Here is a 27,415-nt window from a genome sequence, read left to right as displayed (position 1 = left end):
TGCTTTGGCAATATGAACACTTTTAAATGTCAGAACTTTAAAAGATTAGCTGTCCTTTATTTGTTATTAGGAATGGACAGCAATTAACAGTATGAAAAAAACTAGGAAAGAAACTCCTCTGATAATAAAATATACCAGGAATTCAGTGTTACATGCTCCCAACTTCTTTAAACATAAAATTTAAGTCTCTGAATTCCAGTAAATAAACTACCAACTAATCCTTACCCTTTGGTGCATTTATCTGTACAGTAACTGTAACTGTAGTAGGTTACAGCAAACATCTGCTTTGCAAACAAAATTAGCTGCTGCACTATGATCAGTGAGCACAAAAGTTTTAAGATACACTGTGTATGACCATGTGAAAACTATAATGGTTGGGAACTGGGACAAATCTGCAGAACTGCAACATTATAAGTCAAGCAGCCACTTCCAGGACACTGAACAAACCACTTCAGGATGAAGAAAAATATTCTGAAGAAGCTGAAACTGCAAGTGACCCTCAGAATGTAATACAATGTAATACCCTCAGAAAGTAATTTAATGTAATTGGATTGCTAACAGAAAGCAAAGTACAATTGCCTGATGAGTCAGAACGATGCATGTTCCAGGTACCATAAAGATGTATTTGTTTCCCATCTCTCTTCTGAATAAATATATATACACACATATGTGTATATATATACACATATATATGTATATTAAAAACACACAAGTGTGTATTTTAGTTATATGTACACACCAATATGCAAACATCTTTCTAAACTACTTTTTCTTTTCCTATAAATAAAAATGTCACATGTACCTCATTAAGGAAGCTGCAGCCACGTGTCTCACTCTTGGATCTTCATCTCCAAGCAGACTTATTACAACATTTTCAAGTACTCTCTCCTGAAGCTTTAATAGCTAGAAAATAAATTAGCACAGTAAATTAAGTTCACTGACCATTTTCATCATTTGATCACATTGTTAAAAGAGAGTTAACAAGTGAGATTTCATCTGTCATACAAGCCTGAAAGACCATCTTTACCTTAACATTGCCAACTGCATTGTCTAACTACACAAATATCAATTTATTTTAAGTTTAAAAAGAGCAAGCCACAAATACACCACAGAAAATGAAGATATCTGATCTCCATAGTAAGTATACTCCCAGCTGTAGTAAGTTCTAGAATGTGAATCTGTTTGCACAAAAATACAATAGCCATCAGTGTTGACAGAATTTAAAAATAAAGTGATGACACTGCACTGGTACCTTAATCCAGAAACACAATATACTGATTAAATAATTTACTTACACCAGTATAATGATGAATACCTCTGTGCAAGCTCTCAGTCTTTCCTTCCAAGAAGTTGACTAGCCTGTGACAAAATAGAATTTAGAGTACATTAGTTAACATTGTGTGTTACTTCTCCCTTCACTTCTCTGATGGTTCTTTTTGTTTATATTTTTAGAAAGAACACTATAGGGAAAATGTAGCAAACATTTTTTGCAACCTTTAGAAAAGGTAAGTTATTTGCTAACCTACTATCTGGCTAGTGTAACTGAAGAAAAACAGTCCTACGATTAAAAAAACCCCATTATTTAAAGATCATGATTTTAATTGTATTTTTTCCTAAGCACAGAACCATCAGACTATTTTGAAAAGACAGTAACACATCCCAAATATCACTATTCACAAAGAGTCCACTTCTGTATGAATAAGGATAACTTGAAGAATTTTCATATAAACATCTTTTGTCTTTCAGCTTGGAGGAACCAACAGAGAATGAGAGAATGCAAGAAAAAGAACAAGTCACATTTATTTCAGTATTAACAGAAACTGAGTGACTACAGAGAGCTGACAACAGAGTACATGTCAGGGAATTTCTCTTTAAAAACACACAAAACTGGATGGAAAAACTAAGTTAGATTCCAAATGATGTGGTCCCTCTCTGATCACACATTTACAGAAGACTTGATACAACAGACCAATGAACTAAAATCTTCAATACAGTGTTACTAGGACTGGGCTTGGTTGTGCAGTCAGTGGTAACTTGACAAAGGAATTCATACAGGATTGACTGATCTGAATTAGTTTTATGAAACTCATTAATGCTTCAGAAGAAATTGCACCATTACAGTTACAGTTTCCTATACTTCTCTGCACTTCAGCTACGACACCCATGGAAAAATACGAGCACTCACCGAAAATCTACCTCTGCTAGTGTTTCCAGAAGTTCTGTCCTTACAAGCCAATATGAGCTGTTCTTCAGAGCAAGGAGGTCAACAATCAATTGCAAACCTAGTTCACTGTAACTGCTACTGCATAAGCTCATGATGCAATGCTGAGAAGAAAAAACAACTTTCAGTTATAATTCAGAAGAGGTTCTCAGAAAAGCAGAATGAAAGTCATCCAAAAAAACACCTGTTTTCTTTATATTCTAAAAAAAGTTATTGCATAAGAGCTAGGATAAGAAGCAGAGCTGGGTACCCTGCAAGGCCAGAAAACCATCTCCATGTGAACTGCTAAAACCTGCTGCTGAAATTAACCCTTGGCAGAGGAATGCAGGCCACAGATCAGAGGGCAATCCTCTAGAGGAGGGTTCACAGGGCTAAACAGCACAAGTAATATAGTCTCATCTGTTCAAAAATAGTCTCCTAAATTCCACAGGGTTACTTTTAGACACCTGGTTCTGATTTCCAAACTTTTTCAAAAAGTCATACCTCTATATTTGAATGTTCAATTCTAGGCACAATGTGTGACCTTCAACAAAAAAGACAATTCCATGTCTTATTTAACTACACAAAATGTACTTTCTTGTTTGAGGATCAGCAACTCAAAGGTCTTAGAACATTTCCACCAAAATGCATGAAGTCAGACCACACTATATACTGAGAAAAAGCAAGAGGCAAAGTTGACTGGTATTATGTTGCCTGAACTGAACAAATCTGGTGAAGTCTTCTAAAAAGCCATTATGGCAAGTGTAGTCACACATGAAATCACTACACACAAACACAGAGATTGCTGAACAGAAGGTTAAAAAGACAACCTCATTTACCTACCTGGGTCTCCTTCCCTCAGCTGCATCACAAGCCCCTCCTCTTTGCATATAAAGCTGTAATTCCCATACACAAACTATCTACATTTTACTAAAATTTATGATTTGCCTCACAGATCCTTAAGTCTCTGATTTGTCCATGTTCTACTTTATTGGAAAAACTCTCAAAGAAAGCTCACTGCTTCACCCCATTGCTTTTTCACCAAACACCTTCCACAGATTGTATTACAGAAATAAAATTCACACACTCTAAATCCCACTCACCAATTCAGCTGTCATCTCTGTTTTAACAATTGCCTGAGGGACCTTTAATCCAATTTGAACCACTCACTTTCCTGATACATTCCCACTTTTAAAAATTATTATTTCAGAAAATAATCACTATTTTACCTGTCATTTCTCGCATTTAATTTTTATTCTCCAAATACAGGCTACAACCAGGTGTTATATGTTCACACTCCCCTGTTTAGCCGAGACTGCCTTTCTATCCAATGCACTCATTCTACTGTTGGTTAATGTAACATTAAAGCTCATACCAGTACATTTCTCATGAGAAACATCATGATTAGATTACAAGGCTACATGATCTAACCACATCATTATTTTCAGTGCCAATAAAGTTCTTCAGGAAGAAATCATTTTATGCTGGATGTTTAGACATCTGTGAATAGCAACATCCCAGTAATGAATGACAACTCTGTATCTGTAGTGGTGCAAATAAATTCCTACTGCATACCCTCACAGCTGTACAAGCCAGTTTGCATGTAACAGAGGACTCATCTTTCAATGTTTTCTGTAACAGAGGTATGCAGTCTATCAAGGAAAAGAGATTTCCTAAAAAAGAAAAAAAACAATTTTGAGCAGTGAAACATTATAATGTTACATTAAAAGACAAAAAGATACCCATAAAATAAATTGTTACCTGTTGAGCTTCTGACATTTATTAGCCATTTTTCCACATCAAAGCGAGATTTAATTAGAATGGAGTTGACAATTGTTCCACAGAGAATGGCAGTAGCTCCTCTAATCTGGGGATCTCCATGGTCAATATAGTTCAGAATGTCTGACACATATTGCTCCTCTAAGAAAATAAGTTACAACTACTTTATTTTAAAAATACTAGTATTAGACTTCACTGATTCATAAAAATATTACAGTGGAGGTCTCAACTATTGACCAATCAACATCAGCACATCCAAAACATGCCCACCATAGTTCTCCCCTTCTGAGATCCCTTTCTGTGCATGCAATCTACAGATCAATCACACCATTCAGACCAATGATCACCTATTTAAAAACATTAGTGATTTATTTCAACTGTATACAAAATGCTCCAGGGAAAGAGAAGAAGTATTTCGGTCAGTGTACCAAACCAGCTGCACGCTTCAGGTCTCTGTGATTAATTTGTAAAAATGAACCTAATGGCTTAGAAACCATCTATAGGATGGACTAAATTAAATTGGAAGAAAACATTTGCAAAAAATAACGAATCCCTTCCACATACTCATTGTTTTAAAACAGCTTCAACTTGTCAGAAGCAAGCTCATCCACTGAAACTTAAATCTTACTACAAAAAATACACCTCGCCACACGCACAGCACATTCATTCCAATTTGTGCAGTATTTGTTCACAAATACCAAACTGACTTTGAAGTTTTCAGGGTAGATGCTGCCTCATTTATTTGAAAACCCAAACACAGTAATAAAATGGGATATGTGAACTGCAACATACCATACTCTTCTCCCATTGCCTCCAGAGGTGTTTTATACAGTTTGCTGAAGAAGGACTCAGGGTGAAGTGCAACGGCTGCTCCAACACAACTTACTGCCAAGGCTTTTACACTGACTCTCACATCTCTATCAGGAACTAAAGCTGCGGGGAAGAAACAAAAATTATTAAAAGGAAGGTCTTTAAAAGCTTCCTGCCTTGTTTTAAATTTAATTAATAACACTATATAAAAGAAACTAGCTTAGCCTGTACAAAAATATGAAGGCAGAGTAAGCCGTTCCAGTTTGTCAGAGGCAGCAGTGATATGCAGGCTGCTTCTTTACTCTCCTCAAATGAACAGTATTTGAAATACTCTAATACAGCCAAAACACACTTCAGGTCACCTTCTTCCAAAACCAATACATTATATGGGCATGTGAGCAAGTAAGAGTTTAGAAAAGGGAAAAAGAACAAACACCTTAAATCAGTCATACATCATGACAGGAATGTGGTTAAGAGCCCATCCCTGGATGTATTTAAAAAAATGCAGATGTGGTGCTTAGGGACTGCCACAGAAAAACGTCCAATATTTCCAGTAAAGTGAGACCAAAACCAAGACAGAGCAAAGTGATCACATTTCCAACTTCCTCCATTGAGAGACAGAGAGAGCCAATGAAGCTCAAAGACAAACATACCTCCTTTGTCCCCAGTGAGCAGGAAGGAGGCCGACAGCAGCCTGACGCAGTGCACCAAAGGAGCACAGTCTCTGTCAGTGTAGTGCCCGATGTCCCCCTTCACCCTGGAGGGCTATTGAAGGCAAATCACAATGTTCATACAGAGAAAAATTCATCTTCAATTGAAAAAAAATAGTAGACCAAGATATGGAAATACTGCACATCCTCAAATGTCCAAAGGTTTAATACAAAATTAATATATAATATTCATATGTAGTTTAATTTCTATTCAAAAAAAAGGCCTCAAAGTGCCATGTTTTGGAGAAGTATATATCCTGTATCAGTACTGGTTCCATTTTATTACAGAAATATTTTATTGTAGGTTTTTGTAAACTACCTAGACTTGCTGTCTGCATGTGAAGAGCATATACTAAACCACTTGTTGCCACCAAACTTTGGAAACTTTGTATGAAAAGCATATTATTTCTAAGTTGTTTTCTGTATTTTCACATTTAGAATTCCCCAATAGTCCAAGCTGATCTAATTCTGCCTGCCACAAATGAAAATTTCACCCCAGCTCAGAATAAGGTCCAAAGATAGAGTCAAAAAAATGTAAGAGGAAATCAGTAACTTGTAGTTAGAATGGCACCAGGCTCAAAGACTAACCTCTGAGGAGATCATGAAGTTACCTACACAGGTAGCAATCAGCACAAAAATATTTCAAGTAAGAAAGTATCAGAAAGCCTACTAATGCACAGACAAAAAGGGTTTGTGTTCTCAGCAGTGTGTTCTGGTATGGCTTTGCTGATCATTGTATTTAAGATATCAACACTTATGTATTCCCCTTATGGTAAAAGAAATTCAGGCTGTAACTCAGATTCCCTACCAACCTTTGACCTATAACGAGGTACATCACATATACATGCTTCCCACATTTACCATTAGTATTTACTTCACCATAACTACCATTTTAATTTTTTTTTCAACTTAATTGTTTTGAACTTTAAAACTGACCACTGCGGTTACTTCTCACCTTGTTCTCATGATCACCAGCATCTGCTGCATCTTCTTTGGATGTAAATCGATCCACGCTACTATCAGAGGGCTGCCTACTATGGCTCATGGTTTTCAGCAGGTGAGACTGTTGAAGAGCTTTAGAAAAAGGCAATTCATGAAATATCATTTCAGATGCAAACTAAAAGCACTTTAATTAAACTTAATTATACAAACATGAAAAACAAATTAGCAGTGATCAAAACAAGTGATTGATCACAAGTGTTGAAATATATTCCTTATTTCACATATCCATCTAGTTGTTTTTTGTATCCATTACATGAGTCTTCACTCCCTTCAAGTGCAGATGCACCTGAACACTTGTCTAATGGTGCCACCTGTCTGGCCCACCCCTGTATTTATCGACATACCAAGAGAAGAATTTCTGAAGGACTCTGAAGAATCATCTTGGAGAATATTTGCAGCTTCATCCTCCTCATCCTGTAGCTGCCCAATTTGCATTCCAGAATACTGTCCTTCAGCACCCTCCAAAACCTATACAGTGCAAGGACAGGACTTAAAATAATTTCTCTTTACACCGAGTATTAAATTTGAAACATGCAGTGTTAGTAATCTAAAAAGAGTCTGAAAGCAAATATGAGCCTGATAAATATTAGTGTCCAGGTACATGTAAGCCCCAAAGCACTCTCCTTCCTCCTGCAACTCTGGGGCTATTGGAGGCCACAGTTCCATCTGAGAATCTCTCAGCAGGGCTATGAACTTGGCTTACCAACAGGAACCAAGTAAAACACTCAATCCATTGCTCCCCTTGCTCCCTCACCACAAATGTTTCTCTCTCAGCAGTTACAAATCACAACCAACACCTTTACTGCCACAAACTGAACTTGGCCCTTGCAGTTAAACTCCCCCATAACTTCACTTGTCCTGGATATGTGAAGTCAAACTGAGAACACACTGTGTAGGACAAGAAAGGACAAATAGGTTTAAAGTATTTTAGTTTCTTCATTCAAAGCCAGAGACTACTAAAATGGACTCATTTGGATGAGAATTTGACCCTTGGACCCAAGGCAATATATAGGCAGTAGGTATATGGAAAAATAACCATAAAAATTAATCATAACAATCAATGACAGTAAAGCAAAAAAAAAAACAATTTCACTAATTTTATCAGAAAACAGGATGCTTCTTCAGTTACTTTCCATCTTTAAAAGCACCTGGAAATTGTTAATTAAAAAGCTTGTGTGTCAGTAACTTGGACAACCACTTAGTCTGTCAGTTATGAAAGGATAATTTCACACGTAATTACTGCTTGTAAACAGTATGCCAACTGACAAGAATTTGCATAAACACATTGTGCCAATAAACACACCTTGTCAATAAATGCCTGCTCACTTTGGCCTCTGCACTGCCTTCGTTTAATTCAGAGAGCAATTATCATCACTCCTTTGGTTCTTGAATCCTCACACTTGCAGAAGTATTTGCTTAGCATGATTATAAACTTACTATTTTTTGTACTGCTAAGAGACTATTACTCTTACAAATTACTATCAGAAAACTAGAGCCAAAAGTTTGATAATGTTTGAAGAAGTCTTAAATTCTAAATTTTCTCCCTTTTGAATTTTCTGCTTTGGCTCCCAGTAATTGTATTTTTGCTGGTTTTATTACAACCTCACAATACACTTGCCCAGGGGAGACAAATGTCCTAAAATAGATATACTGTATGCACATTTCAGGTGTTTATTAGATATGTAACTGCTACATTTGTAAATCATGCAGTATTTACCCATTATAGGAGAAATCCTTAAGATGGAATAAAAGAAAATAAAAAAAAAAAAGATGAGTTGTGCTTGCCAAGTGTAAAAGCACAGGCAGAAGGCAGTGTGAAGCATTGTGCTCCAAAAATACTCCTTTTACATTCCAAATGAACTGTTCACCCTTTAACACTTCCATTAACCCTCCTGCACCAAAACAATTATTATTATATCTATACAAAATTAAGGATATACCACTAAGAGGATATATTTATGTCAAGACTTTGATATTGCCACTCTTTCAGTGAGTGAAATCTGTAATGCCTTCACATGACCTACCCAGAGAACACACTGATTACAGCTTTGTAGTTTTTCATTATTGCTGAAGTGAAAGTGTTAAAAGGAGGTCAAGCTCTCCAATGGAGGTGTGAGCTGCTGACCTTTCCACTGTTACTAGCTGAGGATTGAAAAGTAGAAGACGAGTAAGGAGACGAATCCAAGTCTGGGCCCTCCATGGAAGAGCTCTGAGATATGTCGGGCCCCTCAGTAGAAGGAGATCCCCCCTCTGCCCGCTGCACACTTACAATTTCAGAACTATCTGAAGGGGTTACAGCAGAGTCTGGACCTTCTGTAGTAGTCTGAGAGCTATCACTAATTGGTGAGGAAGCCTGTGTGCCATCATTCAAATCCATAGTGGCATCTGACTGGACAGCACTGATCTGGCTGGAGCTCCGACTGAGCACTTCATCATCCTCCCCTTCAGCAGCTGTACTTGTCAGATCACAGCTTGCCAGGTCCACAGAGTCTGACTGCAGCGTATGCTGCGAGCGGGGCTGCTCCGTGATGATGTCGTGTCCCGTGGGATCAGCAGCTGAGCTCCCCACCGACCCGGCTGTCGACACGCCTGATGAGGAAGCCAGTTCACTGGTTATCTCACCCTTCACAGAAGCTGAAAAACACAGGCATTTATGAGTCAATCCAGTGTTTGAATTTGTGCTTCACTCTTGACATGAAAACACAGGCTAAACCACATCTTAAACTAGGCTAAGGAAAGTGTGTAATGGAACAGTTAAACTATAGGCAGGAAAACAGGCATCTTATAAAGATGCCACCCCATCTCTTTAAAAAAAGAATGCAGTCAACTTCATTAAGTTTTACATTCAGAAGTATTTATGGTTTCAGTTTTGTTTACCATGCCTTTTGAATGCCCATACATTTCTTCACCACCCTAACACATCACTTGCACGTTTTGCAGAGAGCAATAACAGAATGTATTTGCTGGCTGTGCTGCTAAGGAGAAAGGCGGGTACCTGCAAATGATGCAGCACTGACATCAGATCGGGTTTCAGAGTCATCATCCAAGCCTTCTTCTTCACCAAGAAGTACTTTACCTGAGAAGTGATACAAGAAAAACCTTTAGTTTTCAAAAATTACAGTCAGTTTGAAATGTTGAACAGCTGGAGTCAGATGGGAAACCTATTTTTTAAAAAGTTTATCCAAATAATTTTTCATAGCTATGACAGATAACAGACAAAAGGAAGAAGGGAATGAATAAAGTGTACATCCAGTTCCTCACTAATTCATCAGGAAAGAAATAGGCAGCAATGACAAGGAAACAGAGTTAAGTAATTTTATTTACCAGTGCAACCATTCAGGAAACTACCTACAACCTTATTACTTTTAGTTTATTTTTGTGGACTACATTTAGGATCCCATTAATTTCATCAAGTATGTGCTATTTTTAAGGACTTGATACCTAGCATCTGGATGTCTGCCCTCAACTCTGAAGGGCATTAATGCACCACAAGTAATAGAATAAATAAGCTCTTCCTCCTTAAGGATACAAGAATTATCAAAGGCTGCTCAGAACTCGAAAGGTAACAGTACAGAAAAAGCCCAGGGGGAAGAGCAGTGCAGATTAGAAGCACAAGACAACACAGATGGGACAGGGTGATGAACCATGGACAACCATGGAGAGCTAAGGATTACTAAGGCAAAAAGTCTTCAGAGATGCTTTTGCCAAAAGAAACTTGAGAACCACTTCTAACATAACCCAACCACCACAGAGTCCTCTTACTCACAGAGGATTATCTACTTAAATTACAGGCAGTGGAAGAAGAAAGATACCTGAAGATGCACATTGCCTGGAAGGCAACCAAGACACAACTGCACTGAAAAGTCTGTCGAAGGGACAGCACGTGGAGTGCAGAGGGAGCTGCTAAGCCCATCCTTCTACATGTTGCAAGTCCCTTGCTGAGACAGAGGGATTCACAGTAAGTGCTGTGAGAAGGACCAATTTGCTTAGACTACCAAACTGCACTGGTAGTCTAAGATTCAAAATGCAAGAAACTAATGTTTGGAAAACTCTGGGTGAATACCTCTGTACCTTATTCAAGTTAACTGGGGGTGCAAAAAGCATTAATACACTTTTGCACTAATTTCTTTTTCTCTACTGCTTTCATACGTAGCAGTACCACTGTAAAATTACCTTCCTCTGAAAAGCATGATTTATGATACTCTAACCTGTAAGTAAGGCAGAAAAGCAAACAAGGCATTGCCATATTCCTTCTATGTAAAATGACAGCAATTGAGAACTACACACTCCTATGAATGAATGAGTAAAATCCTGCTAGAAGTTCCCAACAAAAAGCACAAAATGTAATATATTCTTCTCTATTATTCTTCACATTTACATCCATTTCACTGAAACAAACCAGGATGTTCTTCTGTTTTCCATGGCTGACCACTTCTAAAAGTAAGTGAAAGAATGAGAACACTGAAAAACAGTCATTAGGCACATTTGGTATTGTATGCTTAAATGTATAAAATGAGCATATAACACATGCAGTAGGATACTTTCCCTGTATTTGATAAGAAAAAAATCCAGTTAAGTTGCTTTCAAAACATAGGCTTTGATTTCAAAAGGAATTTTCAGCCTTTTTTGCAAATAATCTTCTGAAGTTGAAACATAAACGAACCAATGCAGGCCAGCTGCTCAGAACTGAAGCTGATCTGATGCAGCAAGATTACAAAGATGTGAAACAGCTTTCAGTAGATCAGCCTCACTTTACACCCCTACACACAAAGGAGCATTACAGCTTGAGAAGTCCCATCCATTGCCCACTACTCTGTATGACTGCAAAACGACTTCAAGGAGGAAGTGGGAATAGGCTTGGATTTTCCCTCCTTTCTACAAAAGGAAAGGAACAATTCACAATTTGAAAACAAACATGTACAAAGCACAGAATTGTGAAGGGATTTCTTCAAATTGTTTATGCCATTGTTTAGACCACAAAATCTTCATACCATAATCTTGAAAAAGGATGAAAGCTGATGACTCATACATGTTTTCTCACCAAGTGAAAGATTAGTATTTTAACAAGTACTTTAACTGAATTTACACTATTATTAATACTTCAAAGTTACACTGAAGATTACCAACAAGACAAACAATCTAAATGATAATTTACCATTTTTATTTACATGTGATATGCATTGTTATTCGAATTTGTTGCATTCTGTCTCACCTTTAGATGCTGCAGCAATATCTACTTTCAGACACCCATTCTTTCAATGTGTCCTTTCTAAACTAGAAATGATAACTGCATCTGTAAGCACTATTTCATTCAGCTTTAACTACTACTTTACATTTTGGTATACTCTTAAAGCATACAGATAAAGTTATTTAAGCATTATGAGATTCCTTGCACATGAAGATTGAAGAACATATCTGGAGATAGTATAAGCTGTAATGATGTTTCAAGTTTATATAATCTCATTTAGTTTTAAACTACTTCTCCTTGAAGTTTTTCTTTTCAGCATTGCACACGTCTTGCTTACTAATGCTTGCAGTGACTACACTACACTCAGTTTCACTGCAGTAGAAACATTTTGCTCACCTAATGCAGGTGATGAAAGTGTTACACAGCTGTACCTAGACTGATTCTGTCAGAGGGATATGACTGGTTTAAATCAAAGTGTAAACATACAACTAAATATTAAGTACTTTCATGCACAAACTGGAAAAAGAATACTTCAGAAGAAACTGTATTCTTTAAAATCCTGCTAAATGAACTACCTATTGAAGAAAGAAAATCTACACAGCCAAGACAAAAATGTATAGAATGAATCACCAAGAACAGAAAAAGAAATAAAAATGCATCATATTGAAGCATGCAAGCATACACATGCATTAGTGAATTACAGAGAAAAATACAGGCCTAATAAAACCAGGAAAGTTAACTATTTTGCAAGTTACATTAATGGTTAAGTATTACCATGAAAAAGAAGAATGCCCTGTTCAGAGAGATTATTTTTCCACGTGCTCTTAAGAAGTTAAAACTGCATCATAATCATCAACATAACTTTGTCAGTGAACTACAGTAAAAATAAAATTATATTTTTAAAATTATTTTAGAATATCTTGAGTGCAATATCAGAAATTGCATCAGAATTTTTTCACTATTTATAATGATTAAGCTCAGCTGATAACACAGGCAATTGTGAATAAAGACCCAAGTTCAGCAAGACAATGAAGTGGGGAGGGGGAAAAAAACAACCCCAAAAAAATCAGGAAGGAATGCAATTAAAGATTTGTTTTCAAAAATAATCACCTTTATGCTTTCTTGCAAGAACAGGGCTGCATGAAGACCCCCCTCCAGCTGCAAATCACAGAAAGTAACACATCAGGGCATAGACAGAGCTAATGAAATCATGAAGGAATTCTAATAGCCACAAGTGGGAAACAAAAGAAACCAAACAAAACAAAATGAAACCAAGAACCCACAAAAACAAAAACAGAAAAAAAAAAACCAAAGCCAGGAAGAAATAGCAAACTTGTTGCTTTTGAAGTCCAAAGTTTTTTGATCATTTGACACTGAATTCCTTTTAATATTCTGTGCCACTTGTGTGTAGTTTGCTTTCAAAAACACATTCTAAATTTCCCTGCTACGATTGCTTCCAGCTAATAATTTACATTCCAGAAGCAGCAATATTGGCTGACCCATTATTTCAATATAGACTCCTTACAAAAATCCAATCAGAGACTGATTCTTATGTAGAAGTTAAAGAGAATTTCAAGAACATGCACTCCACAGACAAGAAAGCTGACAGCTGATTTTAACAGTTAAGGATAAGCTTAAGTCATGCTTTAATTTCATGCTGGTTTTGGTATTCAGCAAGAAGCTCTCAGTTAATACAAACTCTGATTAGATCTGCTTTTATGAATCACAGTTGTCAGATGATTGGTAAGAACATTCATTTGTGAGATAAAAAAAAAAGTCAGCATATTCAACTTGCTTTGTGTAACAAAAAAAAATCATCAACACAAACTGTAAAAAAAACCCTCTGAAGCTTGTCATTAATCAATGAACATATACCCACTTAAAAGAAGGAGGGAATGAACTTCTACTGTACCTGGGGAAAAAAGACTGCCATGCATAGCTGCATACAGTTCATTTAACCTTCATGCTTTTGCTAACACTGGGAGCTAGAGCTGATGTATGTTCATTTCCTTTTACTCCATCTACCAAAAGCAGAGCTTACCTATCAGTTCCACTATGCTCCCACTGCGGCTCCTGCTGGCAGGCTCATCTTTGGATACACTGACCTGAGCAATGCCCCCGCAGGCGGTCAGGGCATGGAGCAGTTCAGGCGGGGGTGTTCTAAAGAGCTGCTGGAGCAATTCTAAAGCTCCAGTCACAACATTATGGTCCTGATGCTGGGTATAGTGCAGAGTCAGCTCATAAACCTGAAAGCCAGCAGAGTACAGGAATAAGTCTCCATGAAGACAGAACATATTATGTGTCTTACCCTATACAACATCAAATTTCAGAAATGAATTAAGACTACCTGATGCTCGGTATATATGATCTTCACCACAATCTTCCAAGGGGGAAATGTCAATCAGTTGTAGCTACTTAACTGCCTTTCTGGTAGAAGTCTGGTCATTACTTATCAATAATTCCACTCACTGGATCAACTATCATTTATCGAGATAAACAGGAATTTGAGAATTCAGAGTGTTCACTATCACACTAATGCTGGATCACTATTTATTGATTTCCATCGCAATTAGTACTCTTCAGGTAAGGGTTATTATTCATACTTTACCTGTATAAGTTGTTCTGGTGAAGGTGAAATCTCTGTTTCTTTCCTTGTTACACCAAAACTGCCTTTCAGGCTGGTATCTTTTACTTGTTGTTGCAATAAAGGTATGAGATACCTTAGTGTAAGTAAAACACCCAGAATTAAAAGAGTAGGACGATCATCTTCTACAGGGACCAACAAGCCTGAGGGGAGAAACAAAATGGCCAAATAACTTACAGACAGTGGTTAGTTTCAACACAAACAATGTTATTTCATGTAGCCCATACAATAGCTTCTTTAAATTAAAAAAAACCAACAAAACAGAGCAACCAAAACCTAGCAGTAATTTAAGAGTGTTTTCCAAATGCAGAAACATTTGAAAATATGTATTTAATACTACTGATAATCAATTAAGCAGCATGGGAGAATGATCAGAGGACCCTGTGTCACCTTCCCTGTCTCCACGTTTTATTCCATAAATCCACAAAATTTCATTTTTTTAACAGCTGATGCTTTCATCAAATGATCTAGACTCTCTTGCTCCTCTCACCTGCCTTCTCTCTCCACTTGACAGCTTATGTTCAAGTGTAATTCTCTTGCTCACAGATGCACTACTATTCTAATGAATATGTTTGCACTTTGCCCTGTTTTGGGAACTTTCTTCCATATACCTACCTCCTAATCACAACCAACTCTAAAGCATATTACAAACTAATGTAAGTTATGGAAGAAAACACAACCTTCTATCCAGGGAGGAGAAAAAAAAATTCAGAAACAATTGTTGGAGTTCCCATTTGTGTTTCTGTTTGAATTCTACACCATTGCCAAGGACATTATCACACATCACTTTAGAGGGAGGAAAGTCACAACGTAGCATCTGAATTTTTCACACTTCTTGAAAGCAGCAAGGCTAACATGATAACACCTTATGTATCTGTTGGTCTCCCTTATCTCTCATTTACAAGACAGTCTATATAGTAAAGAACCCCTTGTCAATGACAAAACCGAGGCAAGTTTCCACTGAAAGCCAGAGATGCCTCTTGCTGTGACTTGCAAAACAGCCTGACGACCATGCAAACTTCCCAGCTGAAGAAATAAGGAAGTAATACCTGATACAAAATCGTGCACTTTAAATAAAAAAACCCTCAAATTCTGCTTTAAGTTTTAACAGAATCTATGTGGTGGTCCTTCTAAGAAAGGTCACAGAGCATGTGATCATGGCCTAGAGCAGAGCAGGGTACCCTCCACCTCAGACCCGCTGCACTAGCAACCAAGCTGACGGACCATGCAAGTCTTCAGACTCCTGATGCTGTGCAAGTTCACCCAGAATCCTTAGACCTCTTTTTACAGCAGCCTACTTGCTTCCCAAGCCTCAGCTATTTATTTTCAATATTACTTACTAGCACTGCAGCACAGAGAGAGAGACAAACAGCTTTAGAAGTATTTTTCTCTAACTTAACACCAGATAGAGAAAGCATCAGCAGTGTAACTGGTAGCCAAAGTATCCTTCCTTTACGTGAAAACCTTTCACGTATGCAAAGTGATACATATTCTTACATGGAAAAACATGTAATGTTACTTACACATAAAGCAATTTTTTTTTGCCCTGAATCTTACCTAAAAGCACATTCAATAACCAGGCATAAAAATACTGTGTTCTTCGTGAATGTTGACAGATGCTTACTGCTGATCCTGCTGCTGTTCGACGGATAGTGGGGGAACTGGATTTAAGATTAGCTATGAAAGCCTTCAACAAAACCTAAAAACAAAGACACCTTACTTAACTTTTTATCAGAAGTGAACTAAGAAGCCAGTAAATGTATTTTTCATTTATTCAAAGCATTACTTTGTGCACATCAAGCAATGGCAACTACTGCCTTAATTCAGATATGCAGCTGTAACACTGCTTTCTGTACCATCTGACTGGTAATGCTGATAACTCACCATGCTTTGGGATATAACAGGGAGCACTAATAGGGTAAAGAAAGGTACCTTAACATCATTGTCATTTGCAAAATTGCCGAAGGCTGCCATGATTTTGGGTATTGCTGCAGCCAGCGTCTCTTGTACTGATTCTTCGGGTCTCTTACTTATCCGTGTTAGACAGGGCAAAAGGTTCACCAAATATGGCCTAAGTATGGCACAGGAGAAAAATTGATTTGAGATCAGGATAACTGTACCCTTCTAAGTATTTTTAACTCATACTCTAGTTCTGTGGTGTTACTAAATCATATAAAAATGTACCTGTTAGAACATTGGAAAAAAAAGGAAGACTCTTCAGAATGCAAGAGAAGAATACACTTAAAAAATTCAAGTCATTATCTTTATAAGTTTTCCCCCCCTACAGTAATGTATAGCATAGAACTAAAACTCCATTAAAAAACACACTGAAGAAATAAATTCTGAGAGAATGAGGTGATAGCAATTCCTCCAACCTCCTAATTACATACTTAAAACTTCCAAACAGTAACATTCTGTTGGCATCTGTATTTCTTTAAAGGTTCTTTGTAAAGTTCATTATTAGAATGTGTTTACCTGCACTTTTGAGGCCGAACTAGATGGGCAAGCTCAGCAAATCTCCAGAGTGCAGCACGCAGACTTCTTGAAGCACCATTCTAGACAAAGTATATAACTATCACATTTCATCATGCAAAGCCATTCCCTACAAAAAACTGCCTATAACATACAATAGTGTATATTTTACTTAAACAGATAAAAATACAAGGTGTCTGGAAATCATAAGTTTCCTTTAGTCAAAAGGAAGTCAAGTCAGTTCCATGACTACCTTCATTTTTCTAGCTGGCATTTCTGAGTAATCTAAAACTAATAATAAGGAACACCACAAAAGAAAAGGAAGTGTCTGAGATCTCTGCTCTGCTGAAATCTGCTTAAAATTCCACAGAGAAAGGCATCAGACAACAAAGAAACACTGATGATATGAGAGTCTGAAAATCACTGGAACACTTGCAGAGATATAAATAAAGCATAAAATTGACAGCAGTGAAGATATGCAAATAAACAACATTCATGTTCTGAGTGCACCAAAAGAAATATCAACATACTGATCTGTAGCACTTATAATGGATTGACAGCTGAAGTTTAGTATCTATTTGCCTGGACTGACACCTTCCATTGTGCACCTGACTTGAACCAGAATGCCCTTACATTAGTGTCTAGGGATGTAGTACAATTCCCTAATATTGGAAATACAGAAAACTGTGGAAGTCAATAGATGCCAAGGAGGGTGCCTACCTAATGTAGCTCAAAGCCGACCAAAATGCTTCTCAAATTGAGTCCCCGGAAGACAAAGCTGGGACGTTTAAAAACTGTCATTTCCTTATTACTTTCTTCGGCTGCTATATCAAAGGCTTGCAGCCTTGTTAGCATGACAAGCAAAAAATACTTGCATCTGAATTACAAAACACGCATTGCTCAGGTTCACAGCCAAACAACAGATTCTGGCATGGCTTCTGAAGTGATCCTGATGCACAAACAAAATTCAGTCTGCTGGGTGCTCCTGTTGCACATGCTACCTCTCTCTCACTTGTCATGAATCCAAGAGGACTTTTTTCAAGAAGTATATGCCAACTGAATGACAAAATATTTCCTCCTACACCTGGTGATAAATGTGCAGAAACTTCAGAGCAATTTGTATGTCGGTTGTTTTCTGTTAATTAGGTAATGTCCATTTCTACACCCTCAAAAATCCTGCATGACATTAAGGTACAGCAGTACAGTAAGATATCCACGCATGGCCCTACATCTAACAGAGGAAAAGCTATGCACATTGATTTTGTGACTTATCTTCTAGAGCTCTATTATTCCCCGCAAAAATGGAAAAACCCAGTGTCATTACTGTCTGACAATTAACACCTCCATTTTCTCTCTATACAAGCCTGACTAAATGTTTATAGATGCAACAGACACAATTTCAGTGATACCGTCCTAAACACAGTACTTGTGTTCTGCAGTTACAAACTTCAAAGAGGCTATTACTAAATTTATTCCTGTGGACATAATTATATTGTACCTTTGATAGCTAGAGAGATGCTTCAGTGTTTTTCCCTATGCCTCTGTAAGAAGCTGTAAGTATACATCATACATTCATAAATTAGTTGTATCAGGTTACTTCAAGGTTTAATACTCCATGAGGTTGTGTCAATTAAAAATGTCACTGTCCTCCATCTACTTTTCATCACCCATTTGGTTTGAGTTATTCTTTCCAGCTTAGTCAGTGGAGCAAACATCATGAATTATTCCTTTGGGTGGGGAGTCACTAAGGTTAACTCAGATTGCCGTTCAAACCAAATGCTCACACATTTTCTGCCAGATAAACTTTAAGGAATGGTTAAATTAAAACAATGGGGGACAGCAGTGAGCAATTCAGTAGAATAATACTTTAAAACAGTCACAAATCCTTCTAAAAATTAAGATTTAACCTCGATCTTAAGAGACAAACTACTAATTTACACTAATGCTACATTCCAATATACTAGAACACATACTAAATAGCACATTTCAGAAGAAAGAACATGAAAGAAAAATCACTCACCTTTTTAATCTCTTTATAGAGTTCTAACTGTAACCTGGGAAGATTGGAATCCATCAAAGCCTGCAATAAAATGCATTGAGAACATACTGTATCAGAGGGGAGGTGCTTTACAGGAAAAATGTTACAGTTGCAGTAAAGCAGCTTCAAACTGGCCCAGAACTATCTAATGGTCTGTGTATTTGATGGATAACTAAGGAAGTGATAAATACTGAGAAGAGACACCTTTATCCTTCAAACAAATGTGGACAAACTCCACAAACTCTAACAGTTATTTGCAGTAAATACTGACTGTTTTACTGACTCTGCCTGCAAAAGGCCATATGGAATCAGCCTACAAGCAGAGCTGACCTCTTGTGCTTTCTGGCAATCACCAGAACAGGTACTCATGAACAAAACATTAAAACACAAGAACAGCATTCACAAGCAGCAAAAAGGCATTCCCTGCTATACTCCTCCGCTGTCAACTAGGCTCCTACTATTTCTCAAACTGAAGCTGTATGTGTACCATTACTTTTAACAGCCCCTAAAATTCCTTTGTTTCATGAATCAGCCAATTTTCTGCATCCAGTTAGTACACACTCCACAAGGAGTTCTGCATACCAGAAGTGTCACATCCCAGGATCCAATCAAGCATACAGCAACAGAGCTCAAACCTGCAGCCTGGCTAAAACCCAGTGTATGTGAAATGAAAGTAAGCACAGAGAAGTAGTAATTTTCTGTTCATCCCAACTTGATCATTCTCTACCTTCAAAGTATTAGAGAATAAGAAGATATGAAAATATAATCTCTTCATACAGAACAATTTGTATGGTTACCCTTCCTCCTTCATCTTCCCTAGTGTTTACTACAATTTATGAACGTTTCCATCAGCTCCTTCTCCGATGAGAGGAGACATTCATACAATCTGAAAGTGCCTACATTGTGAATTCATACAGTGCTATATTGTGGAGTATTTAATTTTTTTATTCCTTGCCCAATCATTTCTGCATTTCTAATTTTCTAACTGCCTTCCTGGCCAACGATTAAACTCACATCTTCACAGGATTACTCATCATGACTACAAAATCTGATGGCACCCATTGAGCTAGAAGTCACAACTGCTTCAGCACAGTGAGTAGAGTGCCTGTGGCTCCTCCAGAGCATGACTTCCCCAGCCAAAATTGTATGCTCCAAAACTCCATTCACCCCAATTACACCTGTTACAATACAATAGCATTGCCTTCCCCAGAAAAACCTTACCTGGATTGTATGTTTATATTAACAAAAGTACCCCAACTACAGACTGCAGGTGCTAGGACAAGAGCAGGTAGGATTTACTTCACATAACTTAGTTTTTAAGAGAAGTTCACTGCACCTCTATGTATATATGAGAATATCAAGCAATACAAAAAGGCCCCAGCTATTATTTGGCTTTGAGGCTTTGTCCTTACAACACACCCAGCTACAGGAACTCTTTCTGTTAGTGTATAGCTATATTTTTAGCAGGCTAGAATCTATAATGCCATCATTGGAAAAAAAAGCATAGTCAGCTCTAAACTGCTACAATAATAAATTCCAATTACTGAGGCCAATTGTACTGCAATCTGTGTGAACGGTCTCACCAGTACCATTAGCACAGAGAATACTACAACATCATGCATCAGCTTCAGAGACAAGACAGTTTGACTTTATCCACAGAAACCTGCAATGTCCCAGCTTGGTATTTTTTCTTTTAAAGATGTCACCACGGTTATTTAAATTTTGAGCCATTTATGCTGTCTTTGAGGTTCTGACAGGTAAGTGTAGTGATACTTGAAGATGACATACAGAGTGTTGATCTAAAGTTACGTGTTCAGCCTTGTCTGCACAGAAGAGTTCATTTTCTAGTTACAGTAATGAGCATCAACTCCAGACAGACACACAGTTACACAAATAATGCTTACATCTATAGTTTTTATTTCAAGAGAAGCTACAAAGCATCCAACTAGCAAAATAATTAGCCTCTATAAATGCCTGAGATACTAAAAAAAGGCTGAACTTTAATTAAAATGCAAGCTTAGGGGCCCAACACCTCTGTTCTAGTTACCACAAGCATCACTGGTATTTGTACAAGCAAAAATAAAACTGGACATCTTTTTGTTTCTGCATTTATACACTAGAGTCTGCCCAAGTTGCTAAATTGCTTCTACACAACATAAAGCACAGAAACAGAATACAAAGTACACCTAGATTCCACAACAGTCTGATACATCCATGTGTGTTGAATATCACAACTGTTACCACTTCAGAGCTGAGACCAACTGGCAAGCTTAATGACTAATAGAAGATGCCATCATTTAAAACCACTTTAATCTTGAAAACAAAACAAACTGTCATACAAACATCTGGAAAAAAATTAGGTTTTTCAAGTTACCCTGAAACATGCCAGAGAGCAACAATATTAAATAGATTAGAGAATTTATGAAGTAAATTTTATATTGAGCCTACAAAGTGTTTTGTGGAAAGTAGGAAATAAGCTTATATTCGTTAGGACTGTTTCAGAGCAGCTTTTAAAGCAAATTGAGTTAAATAATAATGTTTGCATCTTATAGAGTGCTCTCCCTCCAACAGAAAAACATTCAAATCAAAGTGAAAAGAGCAAAGTGCTACTGGGCAAAACAAAAAAGCAAGGAACTCACACTTCCTCATTCCTTATCATTATGGAACACACTTACACAATCTGTAAGCTTAAGCACTTCAACTTTGCATCAACTAGATTATTTCTGCAGTGTTGTGGTTTGACATGGAAGTGAATTCTTTCAGGAAGTTGGGTCAAACCAATCAGTGGTCAGGTTTGGATATTGACACTTGGAGTGACTACTGAAGGTATGGATATGCCTCTGAGAACACAGGGGGTTAAAAGCAAGAACTCCCAAGAGCTCGCTCTCTTTGGTTCCGGTCAGGGTGCTGTGCAGACCTCCCCTGCCCAGCCATGGGGCTGGGTGGGGGAGGGGGAGCCATGAGGCCTGGTCGAGGTGAGCTGAGGGGTAGAAGGACTGGAACCGAGCCAGCTCCTGTGGACGGAAGGGTGGAGAGAAGCGGAGATGCCTTTGTCATCCCCCTCCAGAGGGAAGAGACAGAGAGTCCGGACGGCACCTGTAACTTTGCTGGCGCGGAGGAGAAGGAGGTGGGAGGGAAGGCGCCCAGCCTTGGCCTTGGGAATCGGCTGCTGGGCAGAGATATCAGCCATCCAGGGAGTCTGAGCTTTTAACCCTTTCCTGGAAAATGAAGGCTTTATAAAATATTACTCCTCCTTAATTTGAAGTAGAAGAGAGACAGTCTGGGATCCGAAATAATAAAAGAAGAAATTTTTGAGTTGGGAGGAGATGATGGAGTAGCTTGTGGCTGGACTTTTCTTGTTAGCCATAGACTGAACCAAATTCTCTTGACAGAGGCTGCACTTAAGGGGATGCGGTGGTGGGCCAAGAGACCTGTTTCAGTGATTACCAACAGAAAAATAGAGAGAACAGAGGAAAGTTGAAGAGGGTGTGGAGAGGCCCTCTGTCTTCAGAGAAGAAGAAAAGAAGAAAAAGATTTCTGTTCTTAGACCCTCAACCCCAGGGGAAAATAGAGGGGACTGTAGTCCCGAGATGAGAAACTGAACTGTTGTTTTTCTTAGTCCTTAGCAAAGCATCCTTAAAGGAGCCCTATGAGCAGTCTGTCCATGCACGGTGGTGAGAGCACTGTGACATGGAAAGGAGAGTGTCACACTGGCTGGTTTTCTCCGGGCGGTTGCCATGTGTGACATGGAGACACAAAGGTAGCAATTATGTTTCCTGGGGGTCTGTTGCACAAGAGAGACTCCGGTCTCCCCTGATAGACTGAGTATTGATTATCTGAAGGGTGGCAACTTAATCAGGATCCTAAGTGGTGTCTCACTGTTAGGTTTGTTTGGAAATTAAGTGAGAAGAAGAGGAGTGTTTTAGAAGGTCTTCATCCTAGATTGAATGTTTGTAGTTTTTATAGTAGTAGTAGTTTAATAAAGTTTTTTTCTTTGTTATTAAGCTTAAGCCTGCTCTGCTCTGTTCCTGATCACATCTCACAGCAATTAGTTGGGAAGGTGCATTTTCATAAGGGCGCTAGCATTGCGCCAGTGTCAAACCATGACATGCAGGTACACAACAGTGTCTTAAAGTTCAAGTATTTCAGAAAAAAAAACAAACACAAAAAAGGCAAGTGAACACAAGCCTCTTCTGGAAGCAGCAGCTTCTACAAATTACTCACAAGGTTAATTTTAAGATATTTTGAATCAAGATTTAGACCTTGCATGACCTCCCGTGAATGCCCATCTGCTGTTCTCCAACAAGCTCTTCATTCTGGATCACAGCAGGGGAACAAAATCTTCAGAATACCATATTTATTCTAATTACTGCCTGAAATCTCCTCCTCAAAGTCTCAGCAAACTGCAGTACCTTTCAATCAGTTTTTAAATAATATTTTTACCTTTCCTCATGCTAAGTGTCTTTATGTTTACAGAACAATGATAGGAGTATTCCTCCCACACAAGATGATTTCAGAAAAGCAGACATTCCTGTTTTGGTTAACTTGTAGAGAACAAAGTTAATGAGCAATTGAAGGCAGGAATAGATCAGAACAATGAATTACATAAGACAAGTTAAATATGTTGATCTGGACATAAAAACCTCTCCTAAGAGAGAAAGAGCACATAGAGAATTTTGTACAGAAGCTTACTTAGCCTCTTGCCTATGAGGTATTATCAACAGTAAGAAAGGCAACTAAAAGAACATCAGTGGGAATTCAGACAGGACACTGCATCAAGAAGACACAAAATGTGAGAGTAAAAGCTCTTACTTTAATAACTTTATTAAGGCATTCATCTGCAACCATCCGGACATCAGATTCTGCATCCTCACTGCAGAGGAGAAAGAGTTCCATAGCAATGCCCAGCAGTTTCTGAAATTCTGGGGAATTCCTAAATAAATAAACATTAGAAAATTACAATATGCACCATGAAAATGAACATCAATGATGTTTTTGAAAGGGTTTTATAATCCAACCACATATGTACTACGCACACATATGCAAGAGGAGAAGACCTTCAGTGCACTAAAGCACTTCATTACGAGTTGGGAGATCATTTCCCAACTCTTTCCTACATAACCTGCTAAGGTATGTGACCTCTGTGCCTAAGTTTTTCTGTCTGCAGTAGAAGGAAAGTGCCCACTCCACCAACAAGTAAACAAAAGTCCTTCTTAGATTTTGAGTTGGTTAAAAAAAACCCCACACCATTTCAGTTTTAAATAAAAGCTCAGCTATTATAAGGAATCTTCCCAACAACTAACACTCTGAAGTTGTCATTCATCCTAATGAATTACAGACATTAATAAATAATCAATAAATTAAAGATATTGCCTTACCTTAGCGACTGAGCAACTATGTTTTCACATATTGTTAGACAATGATTCACTCGATCTTTCTTGGTAGCTGAAAGTTCTTTCTTTCTAAAGGAAGAAAACAATGATAATGAGTGTGAGACAAGAGTTCAAAAGTGACCATTCAAACATTTGCTAAAGTAGTGTCTAATCATTACTCAAGAAAAAGATGAATTTGCATCCATAAACAGCTGTACACCTACTACATGCAGACCCAGGACTTCATCTGCAGCTGCTGCTGAGAGCTCATGGGCACACAAGCAAAGGAGAAATATGAATTCAGAAAAAGAATGAAGAATGAATCATTTAACAGGGAATATCACATTCATTCCATAACTTTCACTGAGAAAATGCTTGGGAATGCCAACTGAAGAAAGAAGAAGGGTAAAGGGAAAGGACAGAAAACATGGGGCAGTCCTAGAACAAAGCAAAAATAAAAGAAAATTATAGAAAGAAAAAGGTTGGAGAAAATAAGCCATGAGAACAAAAAATAACTCTTTTTAAAGGACCCTCCTCCTACATAGCATCACCTTCGACATTTTTCGTCTACCAATGTCTTGAAACTTTGAGCTGTATTAAACGGACAATTTGCATCTGAACTGCAAAGGATGACAAAGCAATGCCATCATACACTACATTCCTCCAAAGGTAATCACAAAAACAGCAAAGTCCAAGGCACAGTCGGCCCATTGAGAATAACACCCCTATAGTAACACTTGGTATAGGCCAGGAAAGGCCAAGCTGAGTGTACGATAAAGAGAACAAAATGCACAGAAACAAAGAATGTGTATTTACAAACAATAGAGAGCACAGTATGAAAAGCTTCTCCTTTGCAAAATGAGTTTAACATTCACTTCAACATGATACAAGCTCCTGGAATAGCAGCTCTTCCCTGCTCCACCCCCAATAAAGGAACTGAAAAAAGAGAGTGAGACAGAGTCCCAACTCTGTGAAATTTTATTTAAGTCTGCAGTCTCTCCTACTCTAACTTTAGTGACAGAATCACTTCTAGGAAAGCAGATGTTACTTTTAAATAATTAACCAGTAGCAATACTGGAGCAAAACCACCCACCCAAAGGTATTTCTCCTGAGTGTTTCACAATAAAGAATTACCAGCTTCTTCACTCACATTCACAGAGAATCTTCCCTTTTGTTTTCCAAGTGAAAACTGATCATTTTTAGTATTTAATTCTCTCAGAAAAACATAGCAAAAATCATGAAACAGCAAAACAGTGTTTCTGAAGTAGAAGTTGAAAACAATGTGAACAGCCTTGAGTTACATTAACAGCAGTAACACAACATCAAGGGCCAACAGCAAGTAGCCAATAGCACATTAAGTTCAGCTAACTCAAAATACAGTGTTAGACAAGTATTTTTAAAGAACTACACTGCATTATTTAGGAACTTCAGCTCAAATAATATTAGAGGTTTTGAAAAAAGTCATTAGCATCCCAGTCATCCCAGTATCCCTGTCCCTTTTCTTCCCTCAGGCTAGAAGTGAGTGGTTCAAAAGTATGTGCACCCAAGATTTCAATTTTTCTCACAAAGAAAATCTCATCTCACCCCAGAAATACTTTCTACTTTTGTAGAAAGAAGTAGAAGTTTAAGGAATAGCTCTGAATAAAGTAATTTTTTCTATAGCAGCATTTTATTTAGGCAAGCTAAACAGCCAAGAGGATCTCTTCTTGGACTTAAGACACTGGCAGAATATGAGCAGACAATCTGAATTTGCTCAAGATACATAATGCCCTTCTTTCTCTCCATCTTGAAAAAATGTTAGTATTTAGCAGCATTTCAGATCATCTCTAACAAAAAACCAAATACTGTCCAAGATGTCCAACTGATTTTGCAACGTCAGCACCACCAATGTGAGCTGAAGAAAACGATTAAATCATTTCAACTTTCATGCTAATTTTACCCAGCAGTCCCAATCTCTCATGAGCACCATTTTCAGTACATATTCAACCCAAAAATAGAACAGGCACATCCGAACTTGCCCATAAGCTCGCTATTTCAGATACAAGACCTATTAAAAATATTGCTGACAAAGATTACTTCCAGAATAAAGTTCTCTGTTATCTACACATAACATAGCCCTGAGCAAGGCAGGCAGTGGTGTTCAATACTGCTCAGACTGGCAGAGATCAATCTCTTGGGCAAATCTCTGTAAACAGAGAGCACCACTAACATATAATCTACACCTTGCTGAAATAAGTAACTTCAAAATTTAAAAAGGCCTGGCTAGAGAAAATATAACTTCCAAAAAAAATAATTTAAAGAAATGAAAGATGGAAGGAAAATGCTTAATGTATATTATGTACATGCACGTATTTTCTGTGCCTACAGAAGGAGAAGGGTAACAGAACAGTATCTAGAAAGAAAACATGATTTTTTTAGTTCAAAAAAACAAACAAAGCTCTACTCAGAAGTATCATGAAGTCCACAGGCAAACTGCTGATGAGCATACCCAGGGGGGCAACAACAGCATCACACATTTTATGAATCAATCAGACACATTTGATGAGTAACAGAAGGCAGGAGATTTAGAAGCAGCAGTTATCAACAGGAAAGCTCCATCTCACTTACAGAGGAGTTTAATCTCCTGTGTACTTCTACAGACCAGGAAGATCAACAAACAGTTGAAAAGAAAACCAGCAAACCCAGATAATTTTGCCCTCTGAGTCCAGATGAGGTGACTACAATGAGATGCAGCTCACCGATGCTCATTTTTATCAGACCTTGAAATTAAGAATATGTGAAGAGTACAGAAGTTCTAAAGCTGAGCCCGCGATAAGAAAAAAAGGCCAAACCAAATGGCTTGACATTGATCTTGACAAAAATAACAAACTAAAAACTCTTCTTTTAATAACAAACAGAAATATGAGTGGATCAGATCAGGAAACAAACTCAGTCTAAATATAGGGGACACCAGAAACAAGGTGCAGTAATGCAGGCAGTGATGGATTGTCAAATTAACCAGAAATGGTCTACTAAATACCCTAGACATGGTAATGCCAAAAAACTATCAAGGAACCGCTTCTGACAAGCAGGGCAATAGGTGATACCCATGCAGTTTGTCTGATCTCCAGTAAAACAAAAAATTTAATGCTAGGCCTCCATATAGCACTGATCAAACCAATCTACAGCTTCAGACAAACATAAAAGACATAGAAAAATTG

General features: G+C 37.8%; 1 protein-coding gene across 2 annotated transcripts in view; it reads right to left on the bottom strand.

Annotated features, from left to right (window-relative positions):
* Positions 1 to 27,415, bottom strand: part of HTT (huntingtin) — a 79,075-nt gene that overhangs the window by 48,777 nt on the left and 2,883 nt on the right. The window contains exons 2-21 of one of the 2 annotated variants that reach the window (XM_068188551.1): positions 24,222 to 24,305; positions 23,656 to 23,776; positions 18,826 to 18,885; positions 16,809 to 16,888; positions 16,266 to 16,404; positions 15,891 to 16,032; positions 14,298 to 14,476; positions 13,731 to 13,935; positions 12,800 to 12,847; positions 9,497 to 9,577; positions 8,771 to 9,135; positions 6,846 to 6,969; positions 6,455 to 6,573; positions 5,443 to 5,554; positions 4,772 to 4,912; positions 3,962 to 4,120; positions 3,776 to 3,873; positions 2,186 to 2,325; positions 1,296 to 1,359; positions 803 to 903 (exon numbers count right to left, since the gene is read on the bottom strand). In XM_068188551.1, the coding sequence (XP_068044652.1) occupies positions 803 to 903; positions 1,296 to 1,359; positions 2,186 to 2,325; positions 3,776 to 3,873; positions 3,962 to 4,120; positions 4,772 to 4,912; positions 5,443 to 5,554; positions 6,455 to 6,573; positions 6,846 to 6,969; positions 8,771 to 9,135; positions 9,497 to 9,577; positions 12,800 to 12,847; positions 13,731 to 13,935; positions 14,298 to 14,476; positions 15,891 to 16,032; positions 16,266 to 16,404; positions 16,809 to 16,888; positions 18,826 to 18,885; positions 23,656 to 23,776; positions 24,222 to 24,305 (2,562 nt within the window). The remainder of the gene's footprint in view (positions 1 to 802; positions 904 to 1,295; positions 1,360 to 2,185; positions 2,326 to 3,775; positions 3,874 to 3,961; positions 4,121 to 4,771; positions 4,913 to 5,442; positions 5,555 to 6,454; positions 6,574 to 6,845; positions 6,970 to 8,770; positions 9,136 to 9,496; positions 9,578 to 12,799; positions 12,848 to 13,730; positions 13,936 to 14,297; positions 14,477 to 15,890; positions 16,033 to 16,265; positions 16,405 to 16,808; positions 16,889 to 18,825; positions 18,886 to 23,655; positions 23,777 to 24,221; positions 24,306 to 27,415) is intronic. The other variant, XM_068188552.1, reaches the window with a different exon arrangement.

The sequence above is a fragment of the Anomalospiza imberbis genome, chromosome 4 (genome assembly GCF_031753505.1).
Source record: "Anomalospiza imberbis isolate Cuckoo-Finch-1a 21T00152 chromosome 4, ASM3175350v1, whole genome shotgun sequence".
NCBI lineage: Eukaryota > Metazoa > Chordata > Aves > Passeriformes > Viduidae > Anomalospiza > Anomalospiza imberbis.
Note: the sequence above shows the minus strand (reverse complement) of the source record. Positions and strands in the feature narration are given on the sequence as shown.